Genomic DNA, 17,115 nt, shown 5'->3' on the forward strand with positions numbered 1-17,115 from the left:
CCACACTAACGCTGTTTTTATGATCTTCATTGCTGATGGACAATTGACATTACTGGAAGGTGCAATGATCATTAAATACAGTGCGTGTAATTTGCTCTTGGTTTTATGGCGTGTACAGAGTGTTGGTTCAGTGGGGCATATGCAGGGTGAAAAAGGAGGATGGTAGGGGGTAAATTTAGCTCTTGGCAGGGCAGTTTAGTGCAGGCCTGCCCCTTACAACATGGAGGACTCCACCGGGTCATATTACACAGAACAGTGCTCATATAGTTAATCATGAAAACTCTTCCGGTCATCATTTCAGACTGGTCGTTATATTAAATGAGTCGGAAAAACGGAGCAGTGAAACAGTGAAGTAGTGTGTGCATTCGGGGCCTCAGAGCCTGTTTCTCATGGCGCGCCTTGAATTATTCTGCGTCTATTTCGAGAACGCGCTGAGTAAGGCGAAGCGCGCGCCACTCGCCATGCTCCAAACTCTGAGCAGCTCTCCTTCAAATTAAACTTCGTAGAAGTTGGACATTTTTGGACATAATGGAGCCCCGCTCTGGAGCAGAGTGTGGCCGGACTGAGCCGGAGGTTGAGCGCCTTGAGGGAGAGGGGATGGAGGCGGCGTGTATCGACGACCAAGAGGTCGAGGAACTACACAACAGGTCACAACAGGCTTTACCTTTCACACCACACCGACAGTACTGCTTCTGAGGTCTACCTCACCCTTAAAACAATGCTAAAGCTGGCACTATTTGAATTTATATTATTCTGTTCCACATTCAATTGAAGTAAAGGCTTATTACTAGTTCGTACGGTCAACATTAGTGCGAAAACACTGGCTACGTGACAAGCGTCGTACCATCACACCCAACACTCCTCCACCATTAGAAGTACATCTCTATTAGGTATTGTGAGATGCGCTTTTGGACACAGAGGGTATTTTCACTTTACATTTAAACTACGAGTATTAATTGTTGTTCATTAGTTCCTAAATACTCAAAAAAGTATGTAGTTTGAACACGAGTAGAAAAACAGCCTTTTCTATCTCTAAATTTGAATATCCAATGACGTTCACAGGTAGACCGTTAGACGGAGATTACTAAAAAAAAAAAGGTGTTAACTATTGGGTCTTTTTGTTTCGCTTCCTTTTTATTGGTTTCCACTGTGTACTGGGAGTTTATGATGTAATAATCCCATTATAAATGTAGCCTAATTTGAGGGGTTAGCTATCCAGCTCATGAATGTTTTTATTTATTCATTTATTTATTTATTTTATTTTATTATTAATTTTTGTCAGGGTACAGATTGTCTGTACCATGCGATCCCACTTTTGTTGGTCATTTTTTTACATTTCTTTCATGCTTTTGTGTGTGTGTGTGTGGGGGGGGGGGGGGGGTGTAAATCATACTAATTTACTTTTCTTTTAAGATTGATATATGTAAATGATCTCTGTTCTGTTTGATGCCCTTATTCAAAAAATATCAGAAACACTCATATAACACATATAATAGACATTAAGTGGCTGGAAATAAATCGCCGTAAGCTGAACATGATTGTATTGTAATGTATTGATTTCTATGACCTTTAAGAAAACATGGGTTTTTGCCTCAGTGTCCCTATGGTTCATAAAATTGTGGGATGAACAATACGCTTTGAAATTTTGCAATAATTATATCCTATCTAAAACTGTAATTTAAAAACAGCAATCCAGGTCTTTATATTATGAAAATAAATTATTTTTCAGCTCATATCTCTAGTTTAACTGAATGCTTATTCCCTAACATTGCAATATGTCCTATTGTCACTTTTACCAGATTTTCCATAATAATGACAAGTTTTCTTCTCCGAACACCAGTTCTATGATATATTCAGTTGTTCCTTCTAGCCAGGAAGATCAGTTGCTGAGCTACAAATCTTAGTGACCCAACATTATTAGTTACGCTCTCATCACTACTGAGCTGTTCTCACGTTGCTGTACTTCGGTCTTATGGTCTAACTTTCTACGTCATGTGTATCAGTTGTTACCTGAGAGATTCCATGCGATAGGTGCCCACTGTTCTGCCGATTTGAAATAATTTCTTGTCAGAGAACCATGCTCATATTCCTGTGTACTTTAAATCACATTTAGCAGAAACAGATTTTTCTACATTTTTATTTATTTATAACTTACTTACAATACAAAAAAAGTGTGTGTGTGTGTGGGGGGGCATTTTATGCAAAATTGACCTCTGATTTAAAATACCATTTTAGCAAGAATTATTTTTAATTTTTAATGCTATGGTTATTTAAATAAACAAACAGAACATTGACTCCATTTGTTTTAGTTGACCTGGTTGTATTTTAATATTTCATGTGAGAAACAAGCATCAAAATAGTTGTTTCACCAGAAGAATAAAGTTTCAACATCAGTGATGTTGCAGATGTGACATGACGTTTTTCATATTCAACATGATAATCGCATTCAAACATTCAGATATAGAAGTTATTAGAATAAAAGTTGTACAGAACAAAGAATAAACTGATATTGTATTTGGGAAAAAATATATTTGATGTTAAATTTTAATTAATATATTTAATCTAGAAAAACACCAAGAATTTTTTTATAAGATTCATCAGATGTTGTAAACTTACATGTCACTCGTCATTCATAGAATGATCATTTTCTGTTATGAACTGAAGTTAAACTAAAATTATTTCCCAACAGTTTAAAAGAAGTTGTCCAGGATCCAGCCGTGAAGCCCAAACTCCAGTGCCTTATGGTGGACCCATCCTTCTCCATGGTGACAGTTCAGAGTGAGGACAGTGGTATTGTATGGGAAACAGCTTCCAGCAGGTGCTCGACCCCATGGGCATCAGAGGCCAGTTCCCCATCAGATGCATTCAGCATGGAAGGATCAGGGACCCAGGGTAATATTGTCATCATAATGGATGAAGACAAAATCAAGAGGAGGAAAAAAACAAGCAGAGGAAAATTGGGTGACAGATTTAAGAGACGATTGTCAGGTGCAGCAATAGGAGAAGAACGACCTGCAATGATTGAGGTGTCTGTGCCAAATATAAGACCAGAAAATTCAGATGGTGCTCAATCAGCAGAAATTAAGCCAGATAAGGATCAAGAACTCTTTAACCTGATTTCTGAAGGATTTGAAATCCTCAATATTGTTGTGCCATCAAAACTTCCTACAGTGGATGAGGAGGACAGTACTGAGCTGCCAGAAAATCTGTCTTATTTGGAGGACTCACCAAAAATCAAATCCAAATGCAAGCCCTCAGAAAATGCAGCCACTGAAACTGACTCTGAGGCTGTACCCATAGACAGTCAAGAAACAATAGATGAGTGTCAGAGGGACTCATTACAAGCCTTTGCTGATGATCAACAAAAGAAAGAAGAGACAGATTTGGACTATTTGGAGAAATTCACACTGTTAGATCAAAATGCACCAGTTGATATCTCTGAGAAACCTGAGCTCATAGAAACTGACCAACAAGAGAAACCTCAGGTGCCTCAAGAAAAAGAAAAAGTCAATGACGCAATTGAGGACTCCTTTGTCATTATCAGTGATGTAGAAATTGCAAGTGAACATCTAGATGAAGTGTTTTATGGAGCAAGTTGTCATAAAGAAACTGAACTTCCATCTTACTCTAAATTAGACAAGAAACATTTAGAAAGACAAAGTTCAAAAACTCTCAAGGAATGCGGTGCAACTTTGTTTGGCAGTCAGGAATGCATACTTATTCCTGTTTATCTGCCCTCTGGGCCTCCCAAAATCATAGACCAGGATCTCCTTGATGAGCCAAGAGCAATGTCCTTTCATTACTCAGACCTTTATGAAGATGCAGTAGGAGACAGGAAGAAAGATGATGACATCTCAGATGTAGAAAGTGTCGTATCAGAAAAATCCTTTAAAAGACGTTTTTCTGACTCTGATGATGCAGATGGCTATCTAGAGAAATTCATTTTAAAAGATGACAGTACAGTAGTTGAAGACGCACCAGAAGTAGACTCTAAAGCGGGTGATCGAATGATATGGCCACAGAATAAATTTGAAATGACTGGATGTTTAATTCGTGTCAAGGAGGAACCTGAGACAGAAGAGGATGGTAGTCAATCAGAGTTAGAGGGCAAAGAAGATGCAATCCAAGGGCAGATTGAACCTCCAGATTGTTCAAAAGACTGTGGATCAGGTGAAGTAATGAAAACTGGATGTGCAAGAGGGAAAGATGTTTCAGAGGCTTTAGGAGATGGTGCTCATTGTGGTACAGCAACTGGCTGTGCAATAGCAAAAGTTGTCTCAGTTGACAAGCTTCCCCAGAAAGTTGCTGAGGTACCAAAAACATTAAAACACGAAACGGATTTACAAAGTTCTGTATTGAAAGAACATATCAAAGTGCAAACTGTAAGAACAAACAAAGAACGTGAAGTTGAATTAAAACATGGCCGTCGTCATGTTCCTGTTGGTGTAGTGCAAGACAAAGTGATTAAAAGGAAAGATGAACCACAGAAACACGAAGAAACAAGTAATACAACCATAGAAACTGCTTTGCAGGATGGCACAGAGGATATTCATAAGGCAAGTGATAGCATAGTTAAAGCTGAAGAAACTGTTATTACTAAGGAAGAAGCATCAGACAAAAGGCAGCAACATAAAAGTAAGTCAGCAGAAAATGTTGAACTTGATTTAGTGGTGAAGGCAAGGAAAAAAGACAATTCTGTGTCAACTACAAATGAACAAGTGCTAATTATACCTCATGAAGATGTCAGTCAAAAGGAGATTCATAAAGATGAAAAGGTATTAACGAGTACAGCCCTTGTACATGAAAAGGCTGAGGAGTTAAAGACCACACACTCTGTAGAGAATATAACGGTTGCTAAGCATGAAGATAAAATGGAAGTTACTCCAGCATTATTGCCATGTGCATCTGAAATTCATGAAAATAAGCAGGTGCATGCTGTAGTAGATGAAGTGAACATCAAAAATAAGATGCAGGAACAAGCCCCTGACAAATCTATGGCCCTAGAGGTGGATGACCATGTTATGATAAAAAGTGAAGCTACAGACATTGAAGTTAAAAGCGATCTTAAAAAGGAAGCTACAGAGGAATTGCTGTTAAGGCAAAAAGACAAGACTGAAAAGAAAGTTTTAGAACACAAGGTCAAGACAGAAAAGACAAAACAGGAAAAAGAGAGTACAGGAGAAACAGCCATTCCAAGCAAGATGCCGGAAAGATGCAAAGTGCCGAAAGAGAAAAATAAAATTGAAGATTTATCATTGCCTGTTGGAAGTCTGAATGAGGTCCTTAAGCATGTGTCTACAACTGAGAAAGTTTTAGAAGAGAAATCAGAAACAACAGAGAAAGTTGTTGAGCTTAAAGATAAGTTACCAACAAGTGACAATATCCTGGAGAAAAAGATTGAATTAAGAGAACTTGCTGGAGATAGTGTTTCAATCAGCACGCTCCAAAAGGAAACTCCTGTGGCACTTTCCTCTATGCCATCTATTCCACGAGAAGATGTGTTACCAGCAGTAACCGTGTTTGAGGAGGTATGCAAGAAAGAAAAGCACGAATTGGTAGATGCAATTTTAAAAGAATCACAAAAAGGAAAAGAAACCAAGGAGCAACATGCTGAAACAGTTTCACTTATCCCTGCTGCAGAAAGCCTGGAAGATTCTTCCACAGTAATTGTACCAAATGAGGTGATGCACAAACAGAAGGACAGTGAGATAAGAGAAACTATTGGTAAGGTTCCTGAGTCAGTACACCCTGCAGCTGCAGTGGAAAATGATACAGAGCAAGAATTGGAAGGTAGAAGTGAGATTAAATCGAAAAAAGTACTTTTGAAAGATACACATAAAGAAAATATATGGAGAACTCTGGAGCCCACAACTCCTCCCCCTCCAACAGAGATTCAGGAACTATCAACAATGAGGGTTTCACCTTTACAACTACCAAAATATATCAGAGAAGATGATGAGGACCTTGTTGTAGAAGAAAAATTGAAAAGGGGTACAGGTCTCTTCTCAACCCTGAGGAGCTTCAGCCCACATGAAGACCTTTCAGGGTTTGGCCGTGAAACAGATGAGCATGATTTGAACAATGAAATCATTGAGGATCTGGGCTATGAGATGGTCAATAAGCAAGAAGCAGGACAAGCAGAATCAGAAGTAGTTGTAGGGAACGAAGGAGATCAAGAACTTGCTTTTTTCCAAGGTAAATCTGCAGAGCAGACAAGTGAAGCAAGCTATGAGTTTATTGAGGACTTGGAAGGTACCCAGTCGTCCGAGTTTGAACATTTGATCGAGGAAATTAAAATTCAACCAATGGATGCATTCTGCCTTGTCTGCCGCTGCCCGATATTGATGAGTGATGGTGGGCACCAAAAGCATGAAGTGTCATCATTGGATAAAGCATTTGATGACATCAAGGTAAAGTCATGTTTTCCTCAATCATTCCTAACTGCTTAAGCCCTGTTCTGTGATCTCCTGTAATTTAGAGGATGCTATGCTGTGACTGGAAAAGTCTCCATGACATCATCGAAATGACATCAGCCTGACATTTGACCTGCATAACAGGATCCCTTGGGGAAACTTGGACTGTGAAGTCACTAACCATTATTACTTTTGATGCAGAGCCATTGATTGTCATCACTATAGAAATATTGTTTCTTTTTGTAAAAATAATAAGTTTCCTAAAGCTTTTAAACATAACCAACTTGTTTAGACAGACCCTGGAAGCACAATGTGAAATCTGCAATCCGTGTGATTGCTGCATATGGAGTTTTCTGCATACTGTGAGTCAGCCTGACTCAGAATGACTTTTGAAGAGTTCACCTCTTCTCAAAATAAACAGCTGATTTATGATTAATCCCTCAAGCTGTGTTTATTCCCTAGAACATTCTTAAGGGTATGCATTTGCATCTGTAAAAAACACAAAAATATGTAACGTTGAATGTCTTTGGCATTTTCCTCTCATAGTTATTTACATCTATTTGGGATGCACAAATATAGAAACATCCTGTCAGTTACATTGATTTTACAGTTCAGTAACTTATGATTTATTATACAACTCGTTAATTTTCTGTTCATTGTTTTCAGGATCAACTGAGTAACTGGATATCACTGTTACAAGAAAGATCAGAAAATATTGAAGACATGGTATCTGAACTTGAGCTGGCTTACAATTCAGTGGAGGTATATGTATGCACAAGCAAGTTTTTATATACCATGTCCAAGACCAAAATTGTAAAATAAAATCTCATCTGTTTTTGTCACAGGAGCAGTGCAAGGACAGTGAGAAAGCCATGGAAGCACAGAATGAGGAGGTGCTGAAGCTTGTGATGGATCAGTATAATGAAATGTCTCAGACAATGGAGGATGAAAAGAAGGTCAAGCTTGAGCAGCTATATGATCAAATAGTCTCTTTCCAAGCTAACATCGACTCAGCCAAAGAGACCATGGAGAAGACCACAAAGGAAATGGACGAGAAGGAAGACTTTGCATTTGTATCTGTGAGTGTACTTTATTAAATATTTAATTATATAATCAATTATTTATTAATATAATTTCTTATTTTCTTAATTATTTGTAAACATACCTAATAAACACTGTATTGCTAAAACCTCCATAATTTACAAGATATTAATTTTCTACTCATGAAAAGAAGTAGAAATCATACATATTATATAATACAACTAAATATTAAATAAAAATGGCTCTGTATTTAATGTTGACCTACTTACACAGTTACACATTCTTTTAAACCCATAATGGTGTGTTCTTATAGAGGAAGGATGGTCAGAAATACATGTTAAAAACAAGTGTGGATACCTTTCAAAGGTTTAAGTACTGTTTTTCTGAAATTTACAGTTGGGGTAGGTTGTAAAGTATTCCATTGTATCCCTTTTATCATTTCTGGCAAAATTTTTCTTTGATTTTCCTTTTAAATGGGACCTTAAATATCCTATGTCTACTCTCTTTCTGAAATATAACTTACACAGAATTTCAAGTTTGACTGAAAAAATAAAATATGGATCCCACTGCTTTTAAAAATAATCTCAAAAGTGTACCTTATGATTTCAGTAAGGAGCTGGTGAGCACTAGTGAGTTCTTTAGTCTATTAATTACATTCTGCAGCAGGGGTTAATTGCTAATCATTCCTCTTTCTTCCATTCCCAGTCATACAAAGACATTGATGCAAGGTAACCTAGGAGTGTATTGCACATATGATACTCTTACCAAACCCTTTAATAGTGCATGGCATAGTCTGCACACTTTGTTTGCAGTGAACAAGTGTTAATTTTATTGCCCACCCATGTTTTGAAGTGCATGGTTTTTTTGATAATTTTTAATTCTGCTTGTCGATGCTGCACTGTAGTGCTGAATTTGAGATGAATGTTTGCCATGTGGGATCTATTCAGTGAATTAAACGTTTGTTCTTTGGAATTGTGCTATTTGTTTTTGTGGCAGGTTAAAAACAGCTTTAGAATCCACCATGTCGCTTGAGCTTGGCCCTCGAGGTCTCCTTGTGTTTGAAGACTACGCCAAAGGCACCAAAGGAAACGAGAGGAAAAATCGGGAAGTTATTCCAGGTAAATATTTGGAAACCTTGAAAGGAAAAGATCCCCTTCAAAGAGCGATAAAAACAGAAAACCCTGCATAAAAGAGCAAATGATTTTGACAGTGGAAAAGCATCTGGTTTTTTAATGTATCCTTCCATTTCAATAACACAAGCAGTGAGATTGGCTGACATGTTCTTGATCCTAATTTACCAAAGATATATCAATGGCTTGACAATGAGAACAACTTGAGAGCCCTGTATTTTTGTAGTTGTTATATTTTAAAGGAGGTACGGCTCAATTTAATATAGTTATTTATTTGGTGCTTTAGATTTAATAGATGTAAACATTCCAAATTATTCTTCAGCTTCATTATAGTATTGTTCTCTCTTTTTCCTGTAGAACTAAACAGACATCAACAGACATAGACATGTAAATATTTTATTTCTGATAGACAGCCCTGAACTGTGAATCATTTAAAAAGCAGTCTAGGCTGAAATACTGCTTAAAAAGTTAGTGTTTGGAGCTAAACTGCTGTAGACAAAAAAGGTGGATGTAAATAATACGTTTTTTGTTTTTTTGTGACTCCACAATGTAAGCAAATTCAAACAGGCTGTTTTTAATGCCATAGAAAATGTGGTATTGAGAAACAGTACAGCTGTAGCATTTCTTTTTCTCTTGGTTTTTATAGTGCCTCAGCAACCTCATATTCAGCCTCAGGAGGCCAATTCTGCCACAAGTACCTCTGTCACCGTGTACTGGACAATCAATGAAGGAGACATCATCGACTGCTTCCAGGTCTACTGCATGGAGGAACCACAAGGAGGTGAGAGTTGAGCAGCCAAGAATTCATGGGAGTACTTTAAAAGAATCTTTAAAATTTGATACTTTCAAGTAAGGGATGCTAAATCATTTTTTCATCTAGAAGTAATAGGCTAATATGTTAATATAATTATTTAAGGATATATATATAATGAAATATTTTTATTTGAATTCGAATCTCAGTTTGTTGAGGAAAAGTTTCAGGGAGTTAACCTCAAACATGACGAAACTCGGACAAAGGCTTTAATTGAGAAAATTGAAGCATGCAGCTCAGAGCTCAGACAATAAAACATTTCAATATTCCAGCTTCAACAACCTCATAAGAGATTAATGTGTGGATAAAGCGAGGCATGAGAAAAAAGTGCCAAACTTTTGTGGCAACCAAGAGGGGGAGGGGGGAGAGACAAAATTTGGTCAAATTGTTCATTTCCATTAAAAAAACTTTGAAAATGCATTTAGGTTCCCAGATGAATCACATGTTTTAACACGATAATACTGACAGCACTAATTTCAAAATAATATTATTATGAAAAAATGTCAATATTATAATGTGAGGAATATTTACTGTGTGCAGTATATATTTTTGCCAAGTGCCCGACATTGTAACAATTGCAATGTAGACTAGAACTAATAAGTGTGGAAAATAAATGTGAATATTATCCATTATGAAAATCATGTACTCAAATTTGGGGCGACACGGTGGCGCAGCAGTTAGTTCAATTCCCGCTCCAGATGACTGTCTGTGAGGAGTTGGTGTGTTCTCCCCGTGTCCGCGTGGGTTTCCTCCCACAGTCCAAAAACACGCGTTGGTAGGTGGATTGGTGACTCAGAAGTGTCCGTAGGTGTGTGTGTGTGTGTGTGAGTGAATGTGTGTGTGTGTGTGTTGCCCTGTAAAGGACTGGCGCTCCCTCCAGTGTGTATTCCCTGCCTTGCACCCAATGATTCCAGGTAGGCTCTGGACCCACTGCGACCCTGAACTGGATAAGCGGTTACAGATAATGAATGAATGAATGTACTCAAATTTGTCATGTCATGTTATTATTATAACTGTGCAGTTGTAAGGCTTTTTATGAATTTCACAGGTCTAATTTGTTGTTTTGTGCACCATGTAAATGAACCACAGTGATCTCTGAGGAGTACAGAGTGACAGTGAAGGAGAGTTACTGTAACCTGGAAGATCTGGAGCCAGATAAGTGTTATAAGGTGTGGGTGATGGCGGTGAACTACACTGGCTGCAGTCTACCCAGTGAAAGACTGTCTTTTAAAACAGGTCAGTGGGTTCAAACTAAGTAAGCATTCATGAGGGTGGCTATTTGTGAAATTTAAATGTCATGCTTTGCAGAACTCACATTAACTGCAACAGTGTACTGTTATAACCTTGTGGTAAATGGTGAAAACCTGTAAATTCAATGACTGCCCAATCACAAGATTAAATATAGAACATTTAACACATTTTAACTTGCAGTGTACAGCTTTCAGGATACATTACGTTTTTAACATATATTCATAGAATTCATTTTTTGACTATGTGCATCCTTGTAGCCCCCTCGGTTCCAGTGATCCATCCTGAGTCCTGTACGGTGCTGTGGGACTCTGCTACAATTCGCTGGAACACAGCACAGCCCAGCACTGTAGAGAGCTTCACTTTGGAGTACTGCCGCCAGTACGCCATGGAAGGAGAGGGTCTAAGGTATACACCACAAACAGCATCCAATTCACGCAGATACACAATAGCAGGCTAAAGTCTTTGCTCCAGACACGGTTACAAGACCCAAATCAATGAAAACCTATCATTCTTTGCTCACAGATCAGTGTCTGGGATAAAAGGCAATGAGCACAAGGTCCTTCTACCACCCAATGAGAACTTCCTCTTCTACATCAAATCAGTGAATGCAGCAGGAGCCAGTGAACAGAGCGAGGCAGCCCTTATCTCCACAAGAGGTCAGACCCCATCATCAGCCTAGTGCTTAAGCAGTCTTCATTATATTGTTCTGATCTGTTTCAATTATAATATAAAACCATCTCTACATAAGCACTTGTCAAATTCTAAGTTCAGTAGATAAGAATGTAGAGTATATTTCAAGCTATGGTGAGGGGGACTCCTAGCAATCATGCACGTTTTGGCAGACCCACAAAAAAAAAGATCAAATGAACATTACTTAAACGTTTATCTTTAAGAGATGTGAATTCTCCGCTCTTTGTTCAGTTCTGAAAGACTTCCTCAGATCTTTCTGTCCATCTTGAAAGGCTGTGTAGCAGTGCCGGAACAGTTACTGTAAAAAGGCTATAGAACATTTGAACTACAATCCTAAAACCAGGAATCTGAAATCTGAGGTTGTATGTAGTAACAAGCCCAGAGCTCTAACCTCGGCGTCGTTAAATGCGTACACACTAAACATTGAAATACATTATTTTGATATTTTGAAAATGTTGTTATGCAGTTGTTTTAATTTTAATAATTGTGTGCTGTATGCTTTTCCCTGATGTTGGAAAAATGAATAACTTCTACTGGAAATAAAAGAATTAAGGGTAGTCTCTAATTTAATATCCAAATACTGGTTGGAAAAAGGCTACAAATTACTACACATTTCTGATGCACTTGTTGCTTTTATAACCGTGCAGGTACCAGGTTCCACTTACTGAACGAAACCGTGAATCCAGTGCTTAAGGTTTCGGAGGACAGGAACTCAGTGGAGTATCCTCTAGACACCTACAATGAGATGTTATCAATTATTGAGTAAGATATATCTCATAAATAACCATTTCACCTCTTTCAGACACTTATTGCTTACAGCCAAGTTTTCAGCCATGCCTTTATTATTATACTTATGTTTACTACTAATAAATACATTTTTCTTTTTGTCATATCAACATATTTCCATGTATCCACACATTTTATCAATTTAGACTCTGTGATTCACTTTAAAGCTATGGGCATGTTTTAACCTGGACTGAATAGGGCAGTCATTCAGAAGTGAAATCATTTAACTCTGTAATAAACACAGACATATTAATAAAGTCAGTAAGCTTAATTCTGAGATAGAACAAGAAGATAGAACTACAATTGTTATATACAGATTATTAATTATTGTTTTTGATGCATAAAACTACAGACTTCAGCAGAAAAATGTGGAATACCTTATTAACCGTTACAGTTATATAGTGCATTTCTAGACACCCAAGGACACTTTTACAATCAACAGTGCTCAGAACACAGGGCAACACACACTCACACAAACCTACCACCTACCAACGTGGGTTTTTGGACAATGGGAGGAAACCCACACGGGGAGAACACTAACCACAGTCAATACATTTATAATCTTCAGGTTGTAGCATTACAGCATTCATTCATTCATATCTATAACCGCTTATCCAGTTCAGGGTCATGGTGTGTCCAGAGCCTACCTGGAATCTTTGGGCACAAGGCCGGAATACACCCTGGAGGGGGCGTCAGTCCTTCACAAGGCAACACAGATACACTCACAGACAGTCTCCCGGAGCGAGAATCGAACCCACAACCTCCAGGTTCCTGGAGCTGTGTGACTGCGACACTAACCTGCTGCACCACCATGCCGCCCAGCATTATATAGCAGTAGTTTCTTATAAAGTGGCCACTTCAGTCAAAAATATTAATACACTGCACTTTTTAAAGGCTTGTAAACGTCTGTTGAGGTTTACAATTGTAATTTCAATACTTTTCTCGGCAGGTGTCCAGCAGTGATGGGAGAGATGTTGCCTCTGGTTGGGTATCACTATTGGGAAACGGTGGTTGCTGGTTGTAAGGCCTACCGCATTGGAGTAGCCTATCAGACAGCGCCGAAGAACAGCACAGTGGGGGACAACAGCGCCTCCTGGTGCCTTCACTGTGTACCAACATCAATCAGGTTATCCAGTTTACATTGTCTTGTATTGTACCACCTAAAATATGGAAGCACCAATTATATTTTTAAAGTATCAAAAATACTTACGATATTCACTTTGCCAACTAAACGCACACTATTTACTGTCCTGTAAACAAAGAGGCTCTCTAAAATGTTTATTTACAAACACATGCTGATTGAGTTAAGTCTCTTTTGTTTCATCAGTATTTTCTAGTATCTCATGACTCATCACCATTGTTCCCCTTCATCACCACAGCTGCAGGTTTGAGCTGCTTCATGAAAACGTGGAGTCGGATATCTTCGTGGTGGATGTTCCTGCTCGTATTGGTACTCTGCTGGACTTCATACAGGGCCGGCTGGCCTTCTTTAATGCTCAGAATGGTCAATGTCTGGGCTCGTTCCAGCAGTCTTTCACTCAGCCCTGCAGTCCAGTTTTTGTGCTGGAGAGCGCTGGTATTCTGGAGCTCAAGATGACCACGGAGGTGCCAGAGTTCGCCAAACACTGGTAGCTTGCCAAGGTTCTAGCTTTATGTTCTTGATTCTGTGATTACTCATGCCAGACTGTGGTGCGTGTCTGTGTGTGTGGGTTTGGGTGTGTATTGGGAGGAAGAGGACTGGTGTTATTTTCAAGACTCATTTTGGTAGTTAAAGATGGTTCAGTATGGTAGGGTTACTGTTGGTTTCATATTTATTACAGTGAATACCTGAACAGTTCTGTTAAATAAGATCAGTAGTTAAAATGAAACAAGACAACAGTAAAGATTATTGGGCATGCAGTACTGGGCAGATATTAGAGATGTCAACCACTCTTTGATTTTACTCTCAAAACAGACATTATACAAAGTTCCTCCTTAGACATTGGTTGCATGTTTTTCTCACTGTGCAAGTATGGACTTAAACCCCTGTTTATTTATCTGTCTCTCAAAATTGAAAGATTTAAGTCCTGTTTACTCAATGGTAACAGTTTTTTTGAACTTCAGGTTTTTAACCTCACTTTCTGCTTCTTTATGCATCATCAGAATGATCATCTGCAAATGCATAGCTTGTACTTAGTGGCACTTTTGGCTGGAAACGAATGAATGGTCACTGACCTTTGCACAGTTCTGTAAAATAGTGCTGTACAGAGGTGTATAATAATAAGATGTTACTGATTTTATTGTTTTGACTTTTACTTTAACAAATTATTTTAACAATATATTTCAACATTCTTAATAACACATTATTTCTATGCACTCGGCAGAGTTATGAGTTTGCATTCAAACTCTATTCCAATCCAGATTACCCACTCCCTGATTAAAGTCTGTGCTTTCTTTCAGTAGCATGGTACTGATCAGGGGAGGTGAAATATGAGTGATGTAAACAAACATCTGAAGACGTTTTAGAGGCGAATGGAAATCACTATATTTTGATGGAAGCTTACAGCAAACAAGAATTTGCTTAATGCCCAGGACAATGAATGAACAGGGTAAACTAGATCATTTGGATTTCAGAGAGCCCAGGTGAGTTTTGTCCAGCAGATGCTGCTGTAACTCTGAACTTCATACATTGTCCAAAATTGCTTCTAAAGGCAGAAAATCATTTACTGGCCAGTGTATGTATTAAATTCTGGCTCGTTGACGTTTTAGTTTTTTTTTTTTTTTTTTTGCTTAATAGCTTAATTTATATTTAATTTCTTTGTTTACCTTTTCTCTAGTGCCAAGGGGAAGAATGTGACTTTATATATTGTGCCTATTAGCCATGAAACCTTTGAATGCAGTTTCTTAAATTTGAGTTTATGTTTAAATGTATATTCAGTGTATAATTTTATTTTTAATAGGCACTCTTTTTCTTTATGTTCAGTTTAACCTTCTTTAATTATTTAATCCCATATTTTTTATTGTTCCACATCCCAATAATTATTTCTCCCAATTATTATCCCAATAATTATATATAGGGGTAATTTATGTATACCATTCTTAAAAGACTTAAAAGCTCATTTTGGTAGATTAATCCCACACAACACTTAGACGTGACCTTCAAAGAAAAATTATACAGTACATTTAAAATATGGACTCTGAAAGGTATGACTCACACTGTCATCAATTAAGACCCATCTGGGCTATAATGAGGTTGTCATCCTCCAGTATAAAGGATCTAAAAAAAACATCAACTCTGTTAGCAAGTTTAGAATCTACAGCCATGTCATTAGCTTTAGCATTAGCCTTCCAACACTTGAGGTAAATAAATGAACAGTGACTGAAACAAGTACTGTGTTACTGCAGTAATGCACACTTTCTGAAGCAGATTTCCTGCAGTGAAATGAAGTGAATTTTGTCAATGTTTTTTCAGCACTGTTTAATATGTAGGCGTATGTCTCTGAATGATTTGTTTGTATAAACCAGAACAGCTAGCTGTTTGGACTGGAATGATTAAAGAAAATCTTTCATGCAGGTCTCTGAAAAAGCTTCACAAATTTGTGTCAGTTTAATATTTATTCCAATAATTTACTCAAACAAAAGACAAATTTATTTTTTCCAGCTATTTTTAACCAGAACTCAGACTGAACGAGATAATGAGCAAGTACTCAGTAACCTCTACATTAATGTTTTTTTTATTTTGCATGCTATCTCTCTGCCGACTACGGGCTGTTTTCACTTTGTGTTGATATAAATTTATATATTATTTCTGTGTTGGATTTACCTGAGCGGCTCTTGTAAATGTACTGATATTAGACCGTCTGAACTAAAGATTTATTTTATATGAGCACATTTTATTCACATTTCTCTCCAATGGCCATTAACTTATTATTATGTGTAACCCACAAATGATCTGATTCCTGTAATCAACAGATATGTCTTTAATAAGAAGAAAAACACTTGTTTCTGTTTTCAGTGCGGTTGTAGTAACATAATATTTTTGTAATAAATACGTTTGAGTATTTTTTTTTAGTATGATTGATACAAATATATATGTTACAGGCCAACTCAGCCAGGGCCTTTTTTTAGGTCATTGCTCACACTACTCCCACAATACATTTGTATTATTTACTTTTTAATGGGGTCAAGGACCTGGAGGTTGTGGGTTCGATTCCCGCTCCGGGTGACTGACTATGAGGAGTTGGTGTGTTCTCCCTGTGTCTGCGTGGGTTTCCTCCGGGTGCTCCAGTTTCCTCCCACAGTCCAAAAACACACGTTGGTAGGTTGACCGGTGACTCAAAACGTTACCGTAGGTGTGAGTGAATGTGTTGCCATGTGAAGGACTGGCGCCCCCTCCAGGGTGTATTCCCACCTTACGCCCAATGATTCCAGGTAGGCTCTGGACCCACACTGCACTGGGCTGTTGATCATCATTTTTTGGATGAATCAGTGTGGAATTTTTGATTCAAAACTAATTATCAGCAACTAACATCAGTCCCAGACTTCACAAATGTAATTGAGAATACCGTCCTTTTGTCAAAGCAGTTGACAAACGTCCAACATCTCATTTAAAACCTACCCAGAGGAGTGGAAGCTGTTACTGCTGCACAGGGGACAAAATGCCCATCAATACCCTTGATTTCAGATTAATCCTGGTGAGCTAAACTTTTGGACATACAGTGGATTTTCCTCAGGACTTGTTCTTGTTTCTAATAATAAAAGCTCCAAGTCTTGCAAGCAGATGTTTGGGCTTACAAACTGGAGCCGAGGACTGGATTGTTATGTGCCATTTCTAAAGAACTCTCAAATGTGTAATTGGACTAATTCAGTAAGCTGCCGCTAAAACAAATATATGTTGAGAGACAAACTGGAAAAAACATGGTACAGAGAGTGTTCTTTTAAAAGCTGATACTGAGGCCACAGCTGAGTTAAGCTTGTTTTTGACGAGAGCCTGCTGGGCTGGAGCTCATAGAGA

The 17,115-nt window shown here is 38.0% G+C and overlaps 1 protein-coding gene across 1 annotated transcript; it reads left to right on the forward strand.

Moving 5' to 3' along the window:
* The first annotated feature begins 528 nt into the window (after positions 1-528).
* On the forward strand, positions 529-14,237 carry LOC136677351 (cardiomyopathy-associated protein 5-like). The gene is made up of 13 exons (XM_066654878.1): positions 529-647; positions 2,690-6,410; positions 7,080-7,175; positions 7,259-7,492; positions 8,160-8,182; positions 8,451-8,572; positions 9,231-9,365; positions 10,485-10,631; positions 10,904-11,051; positions 11,169-11,302; positions 11,984-12,098; positions 13,072-13,248; positions 13,502-14,237. Exons 1-13 carry the CDS (start codon positions 529-531, stop codon positions 13,752-13,754), a joined length of 5,424 nt encoding a protein of 1,807 aa, XP_066510975.1. The 3' UTR covers positions 13,755-14,237.
* The last annotated feature ends 2,878 nt before the right edge of the window (positions 14,238-17,115 follow it).

The sequence above is a fragment of the Hoplias malabaricus genome, chromosome X2, assembly GCF_029633855.1.
Source record: "Hoplias malabaricus isolate fHopMal1 chromosome X2, fHopMal1.hap1, whole genome shotgun sequence".
Classification (NCBI taxonomy): Eukaryota; Metazoa; Chordata; class Actinopteri; order Characiformes; family Erythrinidae; genus Hoplias; species Hoplias malabaricus.